The sequence below is a fragment of the Pempheris klunzingeri genome, chromosome 3 (genome assembly GCF_042242105.1).
Source record: "Pempheris klunzingeri isolate RE-2024b chromosome 3, fPemKlu1.hap1, whole genome shotgun sequence".
NCBI classification, from domain to species: Eukaryota; Metazoa; Chordata; class Actinopteri; order Acropomatiformes; family Pempheridae; genus Pempheris; species Pempheris klunzingeri.
Window position 1 is genome coordinate 19,509,870 of NC_092014.1, and position 16,301 is coordinate 19,526,170.

General features: G+C 42.5%; 1 protein-coding gene across 3 annotated transcripts; it reads left to right on the forward strand.

Moving 5' to 3' along the window:
* Positions 1–367: 367 nt before the first annotated feature.
* On the forward strand, positions 368–15,681 carry gne (glucosamine (UDP-N-acetyl)-2-epimerase/N-acetylmannosamine kinase). 3 transcript variants are annotated; one of them, XM_070854255.1, is made up of 14 exons: positions 368–456; positions 9,121–9,192; positions 9,329–9,477; positions 9,661–9,907; positions 10,228–10,435; positions 10,530–10,682; positions 10,895–11,107; positions 11,338–11,425; positions 11,746–11,956; positions 12,686–12,815; positions 12,918–13,139; positions 13,325–13,507; positions 14,039–14,155; positions 14,421–15,681. In XM_070854255.1, the coding sequence occupies exons 2-14, from the start codon at positions 9,139–9,141 to the stop codon at positions 14,654–14,656; spliced, it is 2,211 nt and encodes a 736-aa protein (XP_070710356.1). In that variant the 5' UTR covers positions 368–456; positions 9,121–9,138; the 3' UTR covers positions 14,657–15,681. The 3 variants fall into 3 exon arrangements, with proteins under 3 accessions (XP_070710356.1, XP_070710354.1, XP_070710357.1); XM_070854253.1 differs by lacking the exon at positions 368–456 and adding an exon at positions 4,874–5,064; XM_070854256.1 differs by lacking the exon at positions 368–456 and adding an exon at positions 8,965–9,012.
* The last annotated feature ends 620 nt before the right edge of the window (positions 15,682–16,301 follow it).

Consider the following 16,301-nt stretch of genomic DNA (forward strand, 5'->3'; position numbering starts at 1 on the left):
GGGTAGTATTCCAGGAATAATTTCCTTGGAAGGTTATTCTTGCTTTATCTTGCAGGATTTGTACATGGAGGTGTTTTGTGCTGGGCATAGTCTGTGTTTTATGTTTTTGATGGGCCATCAGAGCCAGAATTGTTAAAATATGAAGAATATATGTCTTTTTGTTAGAGTTTTTCCTCTAAAATACTTCCTGTTAGAGGAGGATAATTGAAGGCCGGTAATTTTGGTGTATGTTTGGACGATCCAGTGTGCCATGCCCCCCCCCTTTTATTCTGAAGGTCCAAACCACGCACATCCGGTGTTGTTCCCGCTGTGTGTCCACACCACACTTGAGCATGCGAGCCCCCCTCGTGTGAGCGTCCAGATGCCCGCTATCCACTGGAAACCCAGAGAAAGAAGAGAGAGCAGCCCTCGATGGTTTGAGCAGGAGGTGAAGACAGCGTCTGTGGGCGACTGAAGGTAAAGACACGGGGCCGTGTGAGTCCACCACAGTGTCATGAAATGAAAGCTGCGGGCGGAGAGATAACTTCAGCTAACAGCGAGGCGGGGCGCTCCGGCTAACGAAAGCTAACCCGACTGCGAAGGGCTCAGTCACCAGGGGAAGATGATTTGGGCAACGTGTCCCAAACACTAGCAGCGTCATGCTGCGTTGATGCTGACAGGATGGAGCCAGAGATGGCCCCAACATATCCCGTGCCGGAGTGCCAGCATGCTAGCTGGTCCTAGCATAACTTTGTAGCTTAAGTCAGACGTTAAAGACTCGCTGAAGGCGGCACGGCGCCAAAACAAGTTGTAAATGTAACTTTAAACACACAATGAGGGCGAAATTAGCCCGGTAACACGGTGTTTATTTACCGAGAAGCCGCAAAGAGGTGGGGCACTAAGTTTGGTGTTTACCACCAGCGGATGAACGTCAATGAGGGCAAGACCTTTGTTTGTTTTTTCTCTGTCCCTGACCTCCAGGATTAAGGATAGAAATACTAAACGACCTTTAGTGCCACAAAGTCACGTCAACTTGTGGAGAAAGTGCAAGTCTCTCCCCTTTGACTCCGGCTAACGTTAATGTGTTAGCTTAAACAGCCAAAAGTGAATCGGCCTGATGCTGCCTTCAGGTGCCCGACATTAGCTGCTGAAACTGAGCTTAACCTTTCAGAGACGTGGAGGCTGGTGGCTAACATGATGTTTAGTTAACACACTTGTGTGGGTGTGGTGTGGGTTAGTTAACTTCCCAGATGTAAACAAATTCAGCCCGTCCCTTTGTTGAGTAACCTTACATCGCACCAGTGGTTGACTGACTGACGTAATTAGCTATGCTGCACATTATTATCTGCCCACAGCATGTAAGGATGCATTGTGCCCCACTTAGTCCGGGATAACACCGATGAGTTGAGTTAAAGGAAGTGGACAAGTGATCCAGTTGGTTTGTCGCATCTAAATATTGAGATGTGTAACCCCATCTACAGGACACAAGTCATAGAGAAGTGTTTGCTTCCTCATAAGGAACATTAGATGGCAGTGTTGCATTAAAAGGGATGTGACACACCTTAACTTGTATCTGCTATTTAAGGAGCCTCAATTTTAACACAGTGAGGAGATTATTTTTATGATGCTAGATTGTTATCTCAGAGCCTTCATAAGATAATGTCAAGTTATTGCATGAAAGAAGGAAGCGATGACTATAAACTACTCAAAGTGCTGGAAGTCGTATTTTTAGTTGGTTAACAGGGAATTTGTTGTTAAAGATTAATTATTTATTTGCTAAGCGTTTCTTATAGAGCAGTTTGGGAGCTTAGGCTCTCACATGTTGGTTAATAAGTAAATCTGCTCTTCATGTGTTAGATGTAGTCGGTTAGATTTCGAGGCATTTAGTGGGCACAGGTCATGGCCCACTGCTTTGTTTGAACGTCTGCGTCGGAGTGAATCTGCATTAAACACACAGTGTGAGATCAGCTGTTTGCTCTAGTTTGATGCAGTGTTATCTGTGTCCGTTGTGAACCAGGATGTCACAACTGTGTCAACACCGTGGGTAGTTTACCCAGTTCATGTTCATTTGTACAGCCAGCTTGTTGATGGGGTGCCAGAATTGCCGTTCCCTCATGTCAAACACAGCAGTTCAGTGTGTGTGCTAATCTTCACTTGACATTACACCACTGTCATTGTGTGGGCTTTACAGTACAATATGTTTGGCAGTAATAAGAAGTTGACCAAGGTATCATCACAGGTGTAAATCTAGTGTGCACTTCAACCACATTTCTATTCCAATGCTCAAATTCACTGCAATTCAAATACAGAGTGTTTACAGATGAATGCTTGATGAAAGCTGCATACTAAAGGTGTTTCCTGCTTTTCTTCAAAGTGAGTGTAAACGTCTCGGCCTCAGGGCAAAATTTAACACTCTGTTTTACATGACTGATTTCAAGAGCCCTGCAGAAAGAATTTCCCTCCTGGCATTTTTTCTGACTTGCATTGCTACAAATGGCAGTGGGAATTCTCACTTGAATTAGTGGGTTACGCAGCAGGCTAATGACATAAAGTGCACATCATTAAATTGTGACTTTTTAAAACTATAAAATTTCTTTTCCTTTGATGAAATACTTTGGCAAAAGAATGAGGAACAATTACCTTGACCGCTTTTGGTAAATTGAAGGAAACAGAAGGCTGTGTGTCCCTGAACCTGTTAAATAAACAGAGAAGCTTAGTAATCATGAGTCACTGACCATTGCTGTGAATCAGAGACGTGGCAGACTGCAGTAGGCTGCATCCCCCTTTATAGCCTGTTTATAATTTGACCCCTGACCAAAGCTGTGGCTGATGAAGGAAGGCCATTTATGGCGCTTTTCCATTACACAGTTTTAGCTTTACTTGCCTCTACTCGACTCGACTCGGTTTGGGTTGTTTTTCCCATTACAGTTGCGTACCACCTCAAAATGGGTGGGGTCGTCATAGCAAGGCGGCCCAAAACTCCAGTGGCGTAATTTGTATGCGACACAAACACAACTAAGGACATGGAGTGTTTGGTTTGCGTGTAGCCATTTACCTCGTTAACAGAAATAATAAAAACGCACAGTCGCTGTTGCTAGGGTTTTAAAAATGGCGGGTTTGATTCTTGTGAACGAGTCGCTCTCATGACTCAACCAGTGACGCCATTCCCTGGCCAATCAGTGGCCTGCAGTCTGGTGACGTCACATTGTCGGCTCGACTCAGCTCGCTTGGAACCCCGGCCGAGTAGGTACTAAAAAAGTACCTGGTACCCAGGTACTATCGCCTAGTGGAAAACCAAAAAGGTCAGGTCGAGTAGGTGCTAGTGGAAAAGCGGCATTAGGCTCTCTGAGAACTAAGGCTGTTCTGGCCAATGAGGTGAAGGCATGCAGATGGTGCAGCCTGTTACTGGAGGGGAGACCAGGGTTCAACTGTGACTCGGTGTAGGCTTATCTGTGTTGGTTGGTTGGTGGGAGTGTTCAGCTCTGTAAAGAGACTGATTGTAACTGAGATGATTAATAAAACTAAACCTGTGCCTGCACACTCAGCTCATTAAAGTATATGGTCAAGAACACCTGCAATGTAGAGTTTCATAAGGCTCATAAAAAGATAAAACAAGCCAGGGTCTGACATAAGAGAACACCTCTGTTCATGCTCTAATGAACAATGGAGATAAGTGTGTAAAACTTAACCTGTACTCAGTACTGGACAAGCCTCATGAGTCTGTCTCTCTGTAAGAAAACTTTATAGAAAGCACTCTGGAGCAACACACAAACAACAAAGTTTATGGGGGAAGTAAAGCCTGTTGAGTTATCAATTTTCGCCAGACTTCAGTGCATAGTTATCCAGCAAGGCACCGTTTTTGTCAATCAAATGTGAATTCCTGCTGGATTACTTTTGAACGTGAATGGTGTATTTCTGCTTTTTACTTTGCAATTGTCATGACAAAAGCTTCTAGATAGAATTGCTTGAGTAGTAAAAGTTCTATCTTAAGGTGGTAAACTGACGTGCAGCGCTTTGTTGCCTGATAAGCCTTCGGCTCTGAATGGATTTGTTACTCAAACTGGTTTTCCTGGAACATTTTTCATTGTCTCACCAATACCTGAAGTCAATGCAGCACCTGGTATGTTTTTAACACAGGGCTGTTTTAGGGGCATTAACTACAAAGGCTGATGAAACAAGTACGTCTTTTCAAGGTACAGCAAACTCAGAGTGGTGAATTTGTAGCTGATGTGCTGTAAATTACATGTTGTTGCTTCACCTCCATTTTCTCTGTTCGTAGTGTGGTACGGTTTCGTCATTGGAGAAAAAATGGTCAAAAAGGGGACTTCCCGACTCCTGTGATGCATTGCATGCTGTGTGCATCACTATACTACAAGGATTATTTGTATTCTTAATGAATTTCAACAAAAATGGATAGAAATATATTGAGCTAGAGGAATATGTGTCGTATTGTTTGTGTGTTTCTATAGCAACATAAGACGTGGCATTATTTCCAAGGCCCTCTTGAATTTTCTTGCATCTAATTACAACATGTATAGCTTCCTGGTGTCTAGACGGTAAAAATCAGTGTTTTTTAGTTATTAGATATTACAACCTTAAATGCTTTGCACATGGAAAAAAAAAAAAGGATTTAGGCGGGGTACAAGCAAAACCTTTTAAGCTGATGACACCGGAAATTATTCTCTCAATTATATTATTTTCGTCATTCGTCACGTTCGTCATTTCACAAGAAGGAAGCAGTCGGATAAAATATGGAGACTGTATGTCTGGCATACTGCCACATGGTCTTTCGTCCCTCCACTCAGCCAATCACGAGCATTAATACAAATCAACCCAACCCCGTCTCAGGCAGCCCCTCCCCCAGCTGTATTTCTGTGTCGCCCTACCTCTCTCTCTTCCTTTCTCTCTTCCTCTGCTGCTCGCTGGCTTGCACATGCCCTTCCTCTGTCACCAAATGCGACTGGGCTACAGAGAGAAATAAAGAGACAGAAGGATTGGAAAAACAGCAGAAGGTGATTTTTAGCTGAGAATCCACAGAGGTGTGGGATGGAAATGCATCCGGGTTCTGTGTGCATAAATCCTCATGTGAGTCGGATTGCTTTTTTATTTAATTTTCTCTCACTCATATTTTTTTCCCCTCCATCTTCCTATACCCTTCATTTCTTTCTCACAGTCTATCATTCCCCCTGTATTATTCTATCAGTCCATTATACAGTATCTCTGTGTGCCTCTATTGCCGTGTCATCCCTGCCTTTACTCCCTGCATGCGTCCCTGCCCCCATACCATAACACTGGCTGCTGATGCTGTCTTGTGATGCTTGATTAGGAGTCACATAGTTCTGAATGAGATTCAGGGTAAATCACGGGATTTAGTCAAAGAGGGTTTTTCTGTGTGACCTGACACATGAGAGTTGAGGAAAGGTACAGCAGCAAGAAATGAGTCTTACGTGTCACACAGATATGATGGACTCGTGTAACCTGTTTTACATGTAAGTCGGCACTCACTGGTTGATGGCACACTTTCTAAAGGGTGATTCTCTGTGCTGTAGTCCTAGTAATACTATCCTAACCTTCCTGTAGCTCATCTGTGAGTCTATGTCTGACTATAACTGGGATGATTAGAAGACTGATGATGATGATGATGATGATTAACAACATAGAATTAACATTCAACAAGCCTAATGATGTAACTGAATTAAAACTGTACAGCAGTGCTTCTTATAAGTATTACTAGTGGAATATCAGCCCTGGTATTAAACGAAAAGAAGACAGCCATCAAATGCTGCAACTGTTATCAATGTTACAAACTACATTTCCTTAAAGGTGTGTGAGTGAGAGAGAGAGAAGGGAAAGCAGAGGGAGGAAGTGATGAAGCCCAGCTGAAATCACAAATCACATCCCTGTTTGCAGTCAGTGTCATTCTCAAAAGAACTTTTAAATGTAAGCTCTTTACCTATTGATCAGACAAGGTCTTTGGAGGTAGATTAGAGTGTGTTGGCTGATAGCGATTTACGGCTGAGTTAGCCAGGGCAATTAGGCATTATGTAAACAAACCTCAGCCAAGGACGCAGCGTTTTGTCAGCAAAGTTATAGACGAAACTGGTTTGAGGGTGGAAGAAAGCGAATTGTCATTTACTGCTGACTCTTATTTGTGAACCCACAATTATCTCTTGAGTCTGATGTCTGTCTACCATCATCTAAAATGGATGAAATGAGAGAAAATCTGGACAGCATAATTTTTCAAAAATAATCTCCTTAGCCTGCCTGTATTGTGCTATTGTTATTATAATATAGGTTATTTGGCACTTGTGTGCAGATAATCAAATACATGACATTCCTGCAGTTTAAGCCCATGTTTGTAGAGAGGTGTTTCCGCATATCGCTGATGTCTCCACCGTTGACCTTTTCTGCTCAGTTCCCGATGTCACGACTAACTCCATTGTGTTTCCAACAATTGTCAGCAAAATAACGCAGATGAGCTATATGTTTGTCTCAGGAAGCGGCACATGTGCATTTACTACTAAACTTTTCCGTTGTTCCACTTTTGCTCTCCATCACTTTCTCTGCCGCTCGTTCTCTCTTCCCACACTCCACCACTCCTTACACCTTACTCCTCAGCCATGTCCTCACTCGAAATTAGCATTTTACAGAAATTATAACTAGTAATTATAACCATTGCCACCTTTCTTCATGAAATGCAGCCACGGGTTGGACCTTTTTTTCTCGTCCGCCATGACTCCTTCTTTTCCAGAGACGTTAACAACCGACTTTGAAGTCCTTGTTTTGCATAAACTCAGACACACGTGATTCTGATGGATCAGACAATTTAGAGCCAGCTAACTGGAACCAGCTCTTGATTCCCGTCCCTAAATGCCAGCTAGCACTTTCATGTCCATACTGTTGAGATCGTACAAAAACTCACTACCTCCACTGTGACTACCTCTGCTGTGTGTTTTTTTTTTTTACTGTCAAAACCCATTTCACACTGGTGAACTGGAGATAGAAGCTAGCAAGCTATTGGGGGTTTCAGTTCAGTGTGTGTGTGGCTCTTTTATGTTGTATTGCAGTGTCTGTCTGGGTGTTAGTGTCCCCATCATCCAATGATGGGGCATAAAATGAATTTGCCTCAGTGGCAAAGAGTTTCTCTGTCAATATGGGAAGACAACAGTGGTTTTCTGAGGAGAGCATGCACAGATGGTGTATGCTGTCAATTAACCCAAAATATAATTTTTCTCCCGTGTAAGCACTTCTTTTTTTATTGTTGTTCAAAAGATATCCTTGAGCAGGAGAAATATAGGGAGCATTAGCGTCGAAAGGTGTTATTGTACCTGTACTGTTTTGTTATGTATGGAACAAACAGCAGATGCAGTTTTTGCTGTGCGATACACAACGTTTCCTTGGTTGAAGGAGAATAGAAATGGGCTGAATTTCACTTACATTTTTCAGGTGTATCACCTCTGGAAAGTGCAGCATCCCTGTATTTCCTGCGGGTATATATACACACTGATGCACAATTTATGCTATATACTACATAAACTGTACTATATGCATCTTTTAATGAGTAAGTCTGTTTTAGAATGAACGTCAGGATATCAGAGTTAACGTTAACGCGCCTGGAGGATTTTTCGCTCACTCTTAGAACAGATTTTTTCTCTCTGATGGTGGTAAACGTTAAGGCGTCGTTTTTTCAATAACTTCTTTTGTGACGCATACTGATGTCACCCCATTCTACCGGTTTCAGTGGCATCAGAGGCATCTGCTGCAACCTGTTTGTGAACGTCAAAAATAAACCGGCCCTATGTCTCAAACAATAAGGAATAATCGAAGCAGCATACGTCAGGAACTGTAGTGTTATTGAGGTGGATAATTACAGCAGTGCTGAAGTAAAGTATGTCCTGATCATCATGTATGGCTGCATTCTTTAAGCTGTTGAACTGGCATGACATAGTACAGTCATTTTAAAGAGTGAGGTGTTTTAATTCCCAGAATTGAGATGTTCTTTGCTATTCTATGATATTGGGCTCTATAATTTCTTGATTATAAACTTAATACCTTTTCTGAGTTGATGTTTTTATGTGGGTCCTCAGCGGAGATCGGTCAGTTTGAGGGAATTCATCCACAGTGGCTAATGATTTTACATTTAGCATTAATTCACACTGTAATTACGCCAGTCAAATGTATTATTAGAAATATAAAATGATAGCAATCACTTGAAACAAGGAGGCCTTTGTCATGGCTCTCATAACTGCATTTTAAGTAGAAATGAACAATATTCCGAGCAGCACTGACTGGGCAATGGATTGCGCCATGGAAAACATGATGGGATTTAACATTCATGCCACAGTGGGAACCCTGTTTTTTTGTCTTTTATCTTTGTTTGGTCATTCTGATGTCAATGACCCCTTCATTCCTGTTCCCAGGGGTGCAGAGGAGTGAAATGCAGCTCAGTCAGTGGTTAAGTCTAACCTCGGGAGTTTATAAATTCCAACCTCTCAATCTGCTCTGGAATTTGAATATGCATTGGCTCATATATGCACAGTACACTCTGTATGTTTTCTGGACACCTGAAAATGGGATGACCAAATGTCATGTGTTGTTTTAGAGACTAATAGAGCCTAATTTGGAACATGCACCTGTCATGATGCATTCACAGCAGCAGGTGGCAGCATTTTTTTGTAAAATGAGGGTTCTCCTTTGCACAGAAACTTCAGCAGCAGTTATAGTTTGACATAGCTGGATGAGCCTATAGAGGGTATGTAAGTGACACATTGTGGCATCTGTCATTGGTGCACACTGTTGAAGGCTAAAGAGAAGAGAAGCAACAGGCCTCCTTCACACAGCACAATAAAAAAGTGAATGGTGGCTGAATTCCATTTAGCTGCTTCAGTTTCAGGGTCCTTGTATCGTGCATGTGCATTTCCACCTCTGGGAAAAAATGTTTCAGCATGTGTTCTATATGTAAAATACAAAACATTTTTAGTGTAGTTTTGTTGTGTTTTCATGCAACAGCATCTGAATATTTGGAAGGCCCGAGTGAGTATGACCTGTGGATCTGTTTGTTTTGAAATAAATGGATAATTGATAAATGCTTTACAAACTCAAGACAGCATCTCACCCTCTCTTTTTGTCCTCATTTTCCAGGAGTTGTACTATCTGAAAATGCAAAGAAACAGAGAAAAGATGGAGAGGCAAAAGATAGAAGAGCAGAATCCGGTATGACCTTTAGTCTTGAGAATTTATTTTGAAAATTATTGTGTTCTAGTTGTTTTAAATAATCAAAGCACAGGGTTGTGCTAATGTCCTAATGGTCTTAATGTGTGTTTGGTGGTTGCCCCTCCATTTTGTGTAGTCTGAGAAGAGGTTGAGGGTGTGTGTGGCGACATGCAACCGAGCGGACTACTCGAAGCTGGCCCCCATCATGTTTGGGATCAAATCCCAACCTGACGAGTTTGATCTGGAAGTTGTCGTGCTTGGCTCACATCTCATTGATGACTACGGGTAAGACCGACTGCCACAACAGCATCCTTCCAATAAAGCTTTTCGTAGATGCCCCAGAACAGTGAAGTAGTGTATAAGTCCTAATAAACACAACAGTCTGCATTCATTATGAAACTCTATTCCTTTATTCAGGGTTTTCATTTAATTTGATCTTTTGGGGTTTTCCCATACTTCCCACTGCAGGAACACTTTTCGTATGATCGAGCAGGATGACTTCGACATTGGCTCCAAGCTGCACACCATCGTGAGGGGAGAGGATGAGGCAGCCATGGTGGAGAGCGTTGGGCTGGCACTGGTGAAACTCCCTGATGTCCTACAGAGGCTGCGCCCTGACATCCTGGTCGTCCATGGTGACCGCTTTGATGCACTGGCCCTAGCAACTGCTGCGGCACTGATGAACATTAGGATACTTCACCTGGAGGGAGGAGAGGTGAGGAGGCAGGGATCCAGAGTATAAGAGAAAAGCTCTACTGTGATTAGTTATGTATGTAATTAGTTGTATCAGTTATATGTAATTAGTCATTAGTTAGTTATGTCTACATACATTTTCACTTTTTATATGAGGTTATATTTATTCTTGCCAATACCATTTTAAAGTGGCACAGAATACAAGAATGAAAGCAAACATAACATCCTTAAGTCCTTAAAAAAAGCAAATGATCAGCAAAGTGCAGAATTTTTGTTTTGCTTATTTTACAGTCAGAGTTTTCTGACATACGTCTCTTCTCACTGCTTCGCTGCTTTTCCCAGGTGAGTGGTACAATTGATGACTCAATCCGCCACGCCATCAGTAAACTGGCCCATTACCACGCCTGCTGCACACGCATGGCAGAGCAGCACCTCATCGCCATGTGTGAGGACCACTCTCGCATCCTGCTGGCTGGCTGCCCTTCATACGACAAGCTGCTGTCAACTCATCACAGAGACGACTACATGGATATTATCAAGAGCTGGCTGGGTACGAGGGGACACGGTCGTGGGACTGAAATGTAGTGTGAGACATTAGCGTATGTCGTGTGTAGTCATGTGTGTGGTGTTCATTCGTGTTTCAGGTGACAAGGTGCAGGATGGTGACTACATAGTGGCTTTGCAGCACCCAGTTACCACTGACATCCAGCATTCCATTAAGATCTATGGGCTGATGCTGGATGCCTTGATCTCCTTCAACAAAAAGACCCTCATCCTCTTCCCTAACATTGATGCTGGTTAGTTTCACTTAATAGTCAGTTTTTAGCTCCTTCCTGTTTTTCCAAACCACATCTTCCTCTATGTGTGAATGTTTTGTCAACGTAAAACTAGAATCTCTAGGATTAAGGCATTTTTGGATTAGAGATTGTTTTACAGTTTTCAGCTTTTTTTTAATCGAATGAATAAGTGCAGCCGTGTTGCTTGACCTGCCCCCTTCCTATGTAAACAGGAAGTAAGGAGATGGTGCGCGTGATGCGAAAGAAGGGCATCGAGCAGCACCCCAACTTCCGGGCAGTGAAACACATTCCCTTTGAGCAGTTCATCCAGCTGGTGTGCCATGCCGGCTGCATGATCGGCAACAGCAGCTGTGGAGTACGAGAGGCCGGGGCTTTCGGCACGCCCGTCATTAACCTGGGAACAAGGCAAACTGGCAGAGAAACGGGTAGGTTTGACCTGGTATGTCAAGGTTGTAGTTACTCGTAGCATTTGGCATGAGTGTGTGGTCCAGATTCCTTCTCTGGCAGAGGCAGCTTAGGAGAGCGAGCGAGATATCTGACATAAGTTATCAAGTTAAGGCATGAAGATCAATTTCTGCATTTTAGAAATCTAATTAGCATTATTCTGCCTCATGTTGTTCTTAACAACAGTGTCTGACGTTTTTCTCTCTGCCAGGTGAAAATGTTCTACATGTCAGAGATGCCGACAGTCAGAATAAGATCTACCATGCACTGGAGCTGCAGTTTGGAAAGAGATACCCCTGGTACGACCGATGTACTGCCCGTCTCTCTCACTCATCTTCCACTCATCTTTTCTCCTAAAAAGCAGCAGATTCTTTAAGCATACATTTTTCCTCTGGGTATCATTAAGGGTAAATTACAAAAACAAGTAAATCAGCTGATTACTATTTTTATTCAACTCCTCTCTCAACTGTCTGGTATTTAATTAAAAACATTTTATTTTATTTACTGAGCACCTTTCCAATGACCCTGTAATTGCCTTTTAAATGTGTCCCTGTCCCTGATTTTATGGTTTTAAAAAGTAGATGACTGATATGAATTCTTTATTGCTGTTTCCCATCAGCTCTAAGATTTACGGCGATGGAAGCGCAGTGCCTCGTATCCTCAAGTTTTTACGTACAATTGACCTGAATGAGCCCCTCCAGAAGACTTTTTGTTTCCCCCCGGTGAAAGACTCCATCTCCCAGGACATCGATCACATCCTGGAGACACAGAGCGCTCTGGCTATTGACCTGGGAGGGACCAACCTCAGAGTGGCTATCGTCTGCATGAGGGTAGGCCTCATAGACTCTGTCATCTGTTTGTCGTAGCTATTTCTCCATTTTTATGAGCCTAAGGTTTTTACCATCATGCAAGGTACCACTGCTCAGGAAGATATTTGTTTCACTTTGACATCATGAAGGAGTTTTCTGTTAAAAACAGGGTCTGCAGTGTTAAAGAAACTAACAAGAGTAGCTAGATTTTGAATGTATCCAATACAAAATACCACCCCCTTCCCTCAGGCTTTCCTCCAAAGGCACTCCCAGACTCTCACTCTCAGAACGTGTGCTTTGTGCTAATGGGTTAGCCCCGTGAGTGTATGGGTAGCCTACTAAACAAGAGCCTGTCGCGGTACTTCTCATTCTTCAGTTCAGTGGGTGTGTGCTGTGTGCTTGTAACTCACAACAGGCTGTCGCTGAGCCGCTTTTGAGCCTTTTTCTTTTTTTTGCGGCACTTTCTCTGCCATTCTAGTGCGGCTAGCTTCAGCTTTGTGGAAGACAAATGAGACAGTGGCAGACACTGGATTGTATTCTCTTTTTGTCAAATGTTTTCATTGATTGATTGCTGCCGGGCTGTTATAAAAATATCAACTAATATGACAAAACATGCTTCTAAGATAAGTTGCAGACACTTCCTTTGAAAAGCCTTATATATTTACCTTAAGAAGTCCAAGAGGGGGCTGAATCCTAACAGAGAGGTCTTAATTGTGGTTCAGCTATTCACTTCCTGCCTCTTTCATCCAGGGAAAGGTTGTGAAGAAGTATACCCAGCCCAATCCAAAGACCTTCGAGGCCAGGATGCAACTCATATTAAAGATGTGTGCAGATGCCATGCGGGAAGCCGTCTGTCTCAACTGTAGAATCCTCGGTGTTGGTATGAAAAAAAACACACACACACATATTCCTTAATGAACCTGCTATGATGCCGACAAACACATTTGTGAACTATCATCTCATCTCTATCCCTGCGTCTTAGGAGTGTCCACGGGTGGGCGTGTGAACCCACAAGAGGGTTTGGTCCTACACTCCACAAAGCTGATCCAGGAGTGGACCTCAGTGGACCTGAGAACACCCATCTCTGACGCCCTGCACCTACCCGTGTGGGTCGACAACGACGGCAACTGTGCGGCGTTGGCTGAGAGGAAGTTCGGTCACGGCAAGGGAGTGGAGAACTTTGTCACTGTGATCACGGGAACAGGTGAGACGCCAGGATTTTCATTCAGTCCATCATTTGGTCATTCGTTATCAGAGTAAGAAGGGTTGGTGCAAGTCATTATACTCCTGCAGTTTAACATGACTCTTGATCACCACATTTTAGACTATCATAGTAATTGTACTCACGGTTATTAAATGTAAGAAAGTAAATATCTTGATGCTGCGTAGGTATTGGAGGAGGGATCATCCATCAGAATGAGCTGGTCCATGGCAGCACCTTCTGCGCCGCAGAGCTGGGTCACATCATGGTTTCACTAGACGGGCCAGAGTGTTCGTGTGGCAGCAGAGGATGCATAGAGGCCTACGCGTCCGGCATGGCCCTGCAGAAAGAGGCCAAAAGGCTGCACGACGGTGAGTGTTTGCTTAGATGTGTGTAAAGCTTCAAGGAACATGCTGAAGGTGCACTCATGTGATTCAGAGAGTAGCTGAGAAATGTGGGCCTTCTAAACATTGTGTGTGTATATGCCCTGAAAACGGATTTTAGGTTTGCTCACGCTTTGGCATCATCTTTACATAAAGGAATAGCTCATCCAAAAAATGAAAAGTGACACTTGAGTCTGCAAAAACAGAGGCTGGTTTTAATGATGTTTTAAAAACACAAGTTCGTTAAGTGCTTAATTGAATATAGGTTGGTTGGAGGAGTTTAAAGTCATTGCTTTGCCCTTTTTGAATTTTTGACTAGAAATCCCCACACTTAAACAACACAGTAGATAATGACTTGAAGTAGTCTCCTGTTGAAAACAGGAAATATGAATGAAAGGGATTTTGCCAAGTTAGTTAAATATTGCTCCTTGCCACATGTCTCAAGGGGCTTCGCACCATCATTCATCATTCATCATTTACATACACCCATCTGACCTGTTGTGCTGGTGTGTTTCTCAGAGGACCTGCTGAAGGTGGATGGGATGGATATGAAGCTTGCGGAGCCAATCACTGCCGCCCACCTCATCAACGCAGCCAGACTGGGGAACTCTAAAGCTGACGCTGTCCTGAGCAGAGGTCAGAGCACAGAGAAAACACACACACACAAATTCTGTGACAGAAAAACTAAACAGTGTGTTTTATTTCACTGGTATAGAATAATATTGCATTGCAAACAAAGCATGGAGAAAGTGAAAGTGACTGTTACCAATGACTGCACCAAAAATCAAAAATGCGTACAAAACAAAAGAACAGTAATGACAATTCTTTTACACTGGTCATAAAATCTGCCATAAGAAGAGAAAAATCTGATTTCTCCCTGTCTTCATCTTTCTCTCTCCAGCCTCCACAGCGCTAGGTGTGGGCATGGTCAACATCCTCCACATAGTGAACCCCTCGCTGGTGATTCTCTCTGGAGTCTTGGCGTCTTACTACCAGGCCCCAGTGCAGCACATCATCTCTGAGCGAGCCCTCGCCTCTGCACAGGGCATCAAGGTTGTCACGTCAGACTTGGAGGAACCTGCTTTACTTGGAGCAGCTAGCATGGTGTTAGACTACGCAACCAGAAGGATATATTAACAGAGATTGTTATGATTTTACGAAGAACTTCTACCAAGAAAAGGAATGCAGAACTGAAAGCACCACCTGTGCTGCCCAGATGGGTTCATAAGCATATCTAAGGGATGTATTTTGAAGGCAAGGGCGAAAGACAATCCGTTCAAAACAACTTGCCAGTGTTTAGAATTTGAAAATTTATTGTAATTTAAACAAAAAAAAGAAAATCCCATGTTGATAATCTTGATGCTGGCCAGTTTCCAACCTGTGGCAGGTCATGTGTACGGTCGGCCAGAAGTCCCTTCACTCCTCCTTATCCACATAGTGAAGGTTTAACAAAGCCCCAGAGCTTGTTTGAGTAATTTAACGTTTGAGTAAACTGCAAAGCCATCTTCAAGCCAAAATGACCCATACCAGGTCACTCTACCTGTAATGTGATGTGTGTGGAGGGAAAAGTCTGTTATTATCGAAAAGCGTGTTTCAGATGTGACCAAAATATTGCTGAAACATCCTCCTGTAGCTTCCTGCCAATTCAGCCTAATTGCTCGCTTTTCCACTTTTCTATAAATCTTGTTTGGGGTTTTCTTTCTCAATTCTTATCTATTTTTGAGAAAACTGACAAGTTATGTTACATTTCCATGTTTTGTTATAAATTAAATTATTTAAGGTGTGGGGGAAAAACTTAAGTGCTTTAAGTTGATGATTAGTTTAATAAGTGGACTTGAAAGCTTTAGGGGTAACAAATGGTTAATGAAAATATAGTTGAAATACTATGCTGGAATATGTTAATGAAATGTTAGGGCAGTAAGTGCTTCAGTGTAATAGCTGCTACAGTGTGATGAGGACCTGAGGGGGACTCTCTTACCTGAATCAGGTGACCATTTTTTTTTTTTTTTTTTACATTTCATTACCACAGACCTTATGAAGATTTGAACTGATTTTGAGGTTTTTCTTCATGCCTTCCGAAAACATTTTATCTCAAAAATATTTACATAGTTTGTATGTACTGTTATATATTGTATTGTGCATTACATGCAAATTGAAACTTTTGGATGAATGTCTTTTTCTTTTAATTTTATTGGTTCATGTCTAAATAAATTCACTGTGTACTTTTAGGTATACACAGGAAATAGACCCCTGATGTCAGGCGAGGAAGATGTGGATGTTCTGTAGATCTTACTGACATTACTGCAAAAGCCAAGTCCGCATGGGATATATTGGGGCGATGTGCTTCTGGGGGTCCAGTAGAGTAAAGAAGTTGACCGAGCTGCTGTTCCCCATTGCACATTTTACATTTTACTTTTAATAGTGAGTGCAACATTTCTCTTTGTTCAACCCTATGAGTCTCTTGAATATTTAAACTGGCTGAAACAGCCAGTCACATGACATTGTTTTTGGGAGAAGTATTGTAAATGGAAACCATTGCCACCCATTATAGCCCTGCTGATTTCTGCACTCTGTCCCATCAGTCACAGATTGGAGCTCCAACTGAGTTGCAGTATCTGAATCTTTCACTATTGTCCCTGCTGCTAAGTTTTTAAGTCAGTGTATTGTCAGTTCAGTCCATTCAAAAACTCTTTTTGATGACCCTCTGAATTGATCTGCCTGAATTACAACCATCATTAAAAAATAGCATTTTTATAAGCCTGCTTTTTATCATTAATTCAAT

Excerpts from the sequence above, each read along its gene's own strand:
- gne (XM_070854253.1), top strand. The coding sequence starts at position 5,026 with ATGGAAATGCATCCGGGTTCTGTGTGCATAAATCCTCAT. Across the intron at positions 11,108-11,337 it reads GCAAACTGGCAGAGAAACGG|GTGAAAATGTTCTACATGTC; the intron begins GTAGGTTTGACC and ends TCTCTCTGCCAG. Across the intron at positions 11,426-11,745 it reads TTTGGAAAGAGATACCCCTG|CTCTAAGATTTACGGCGATG; the intron begins GTACGACCGATG and ends GTTTCCCATCAG.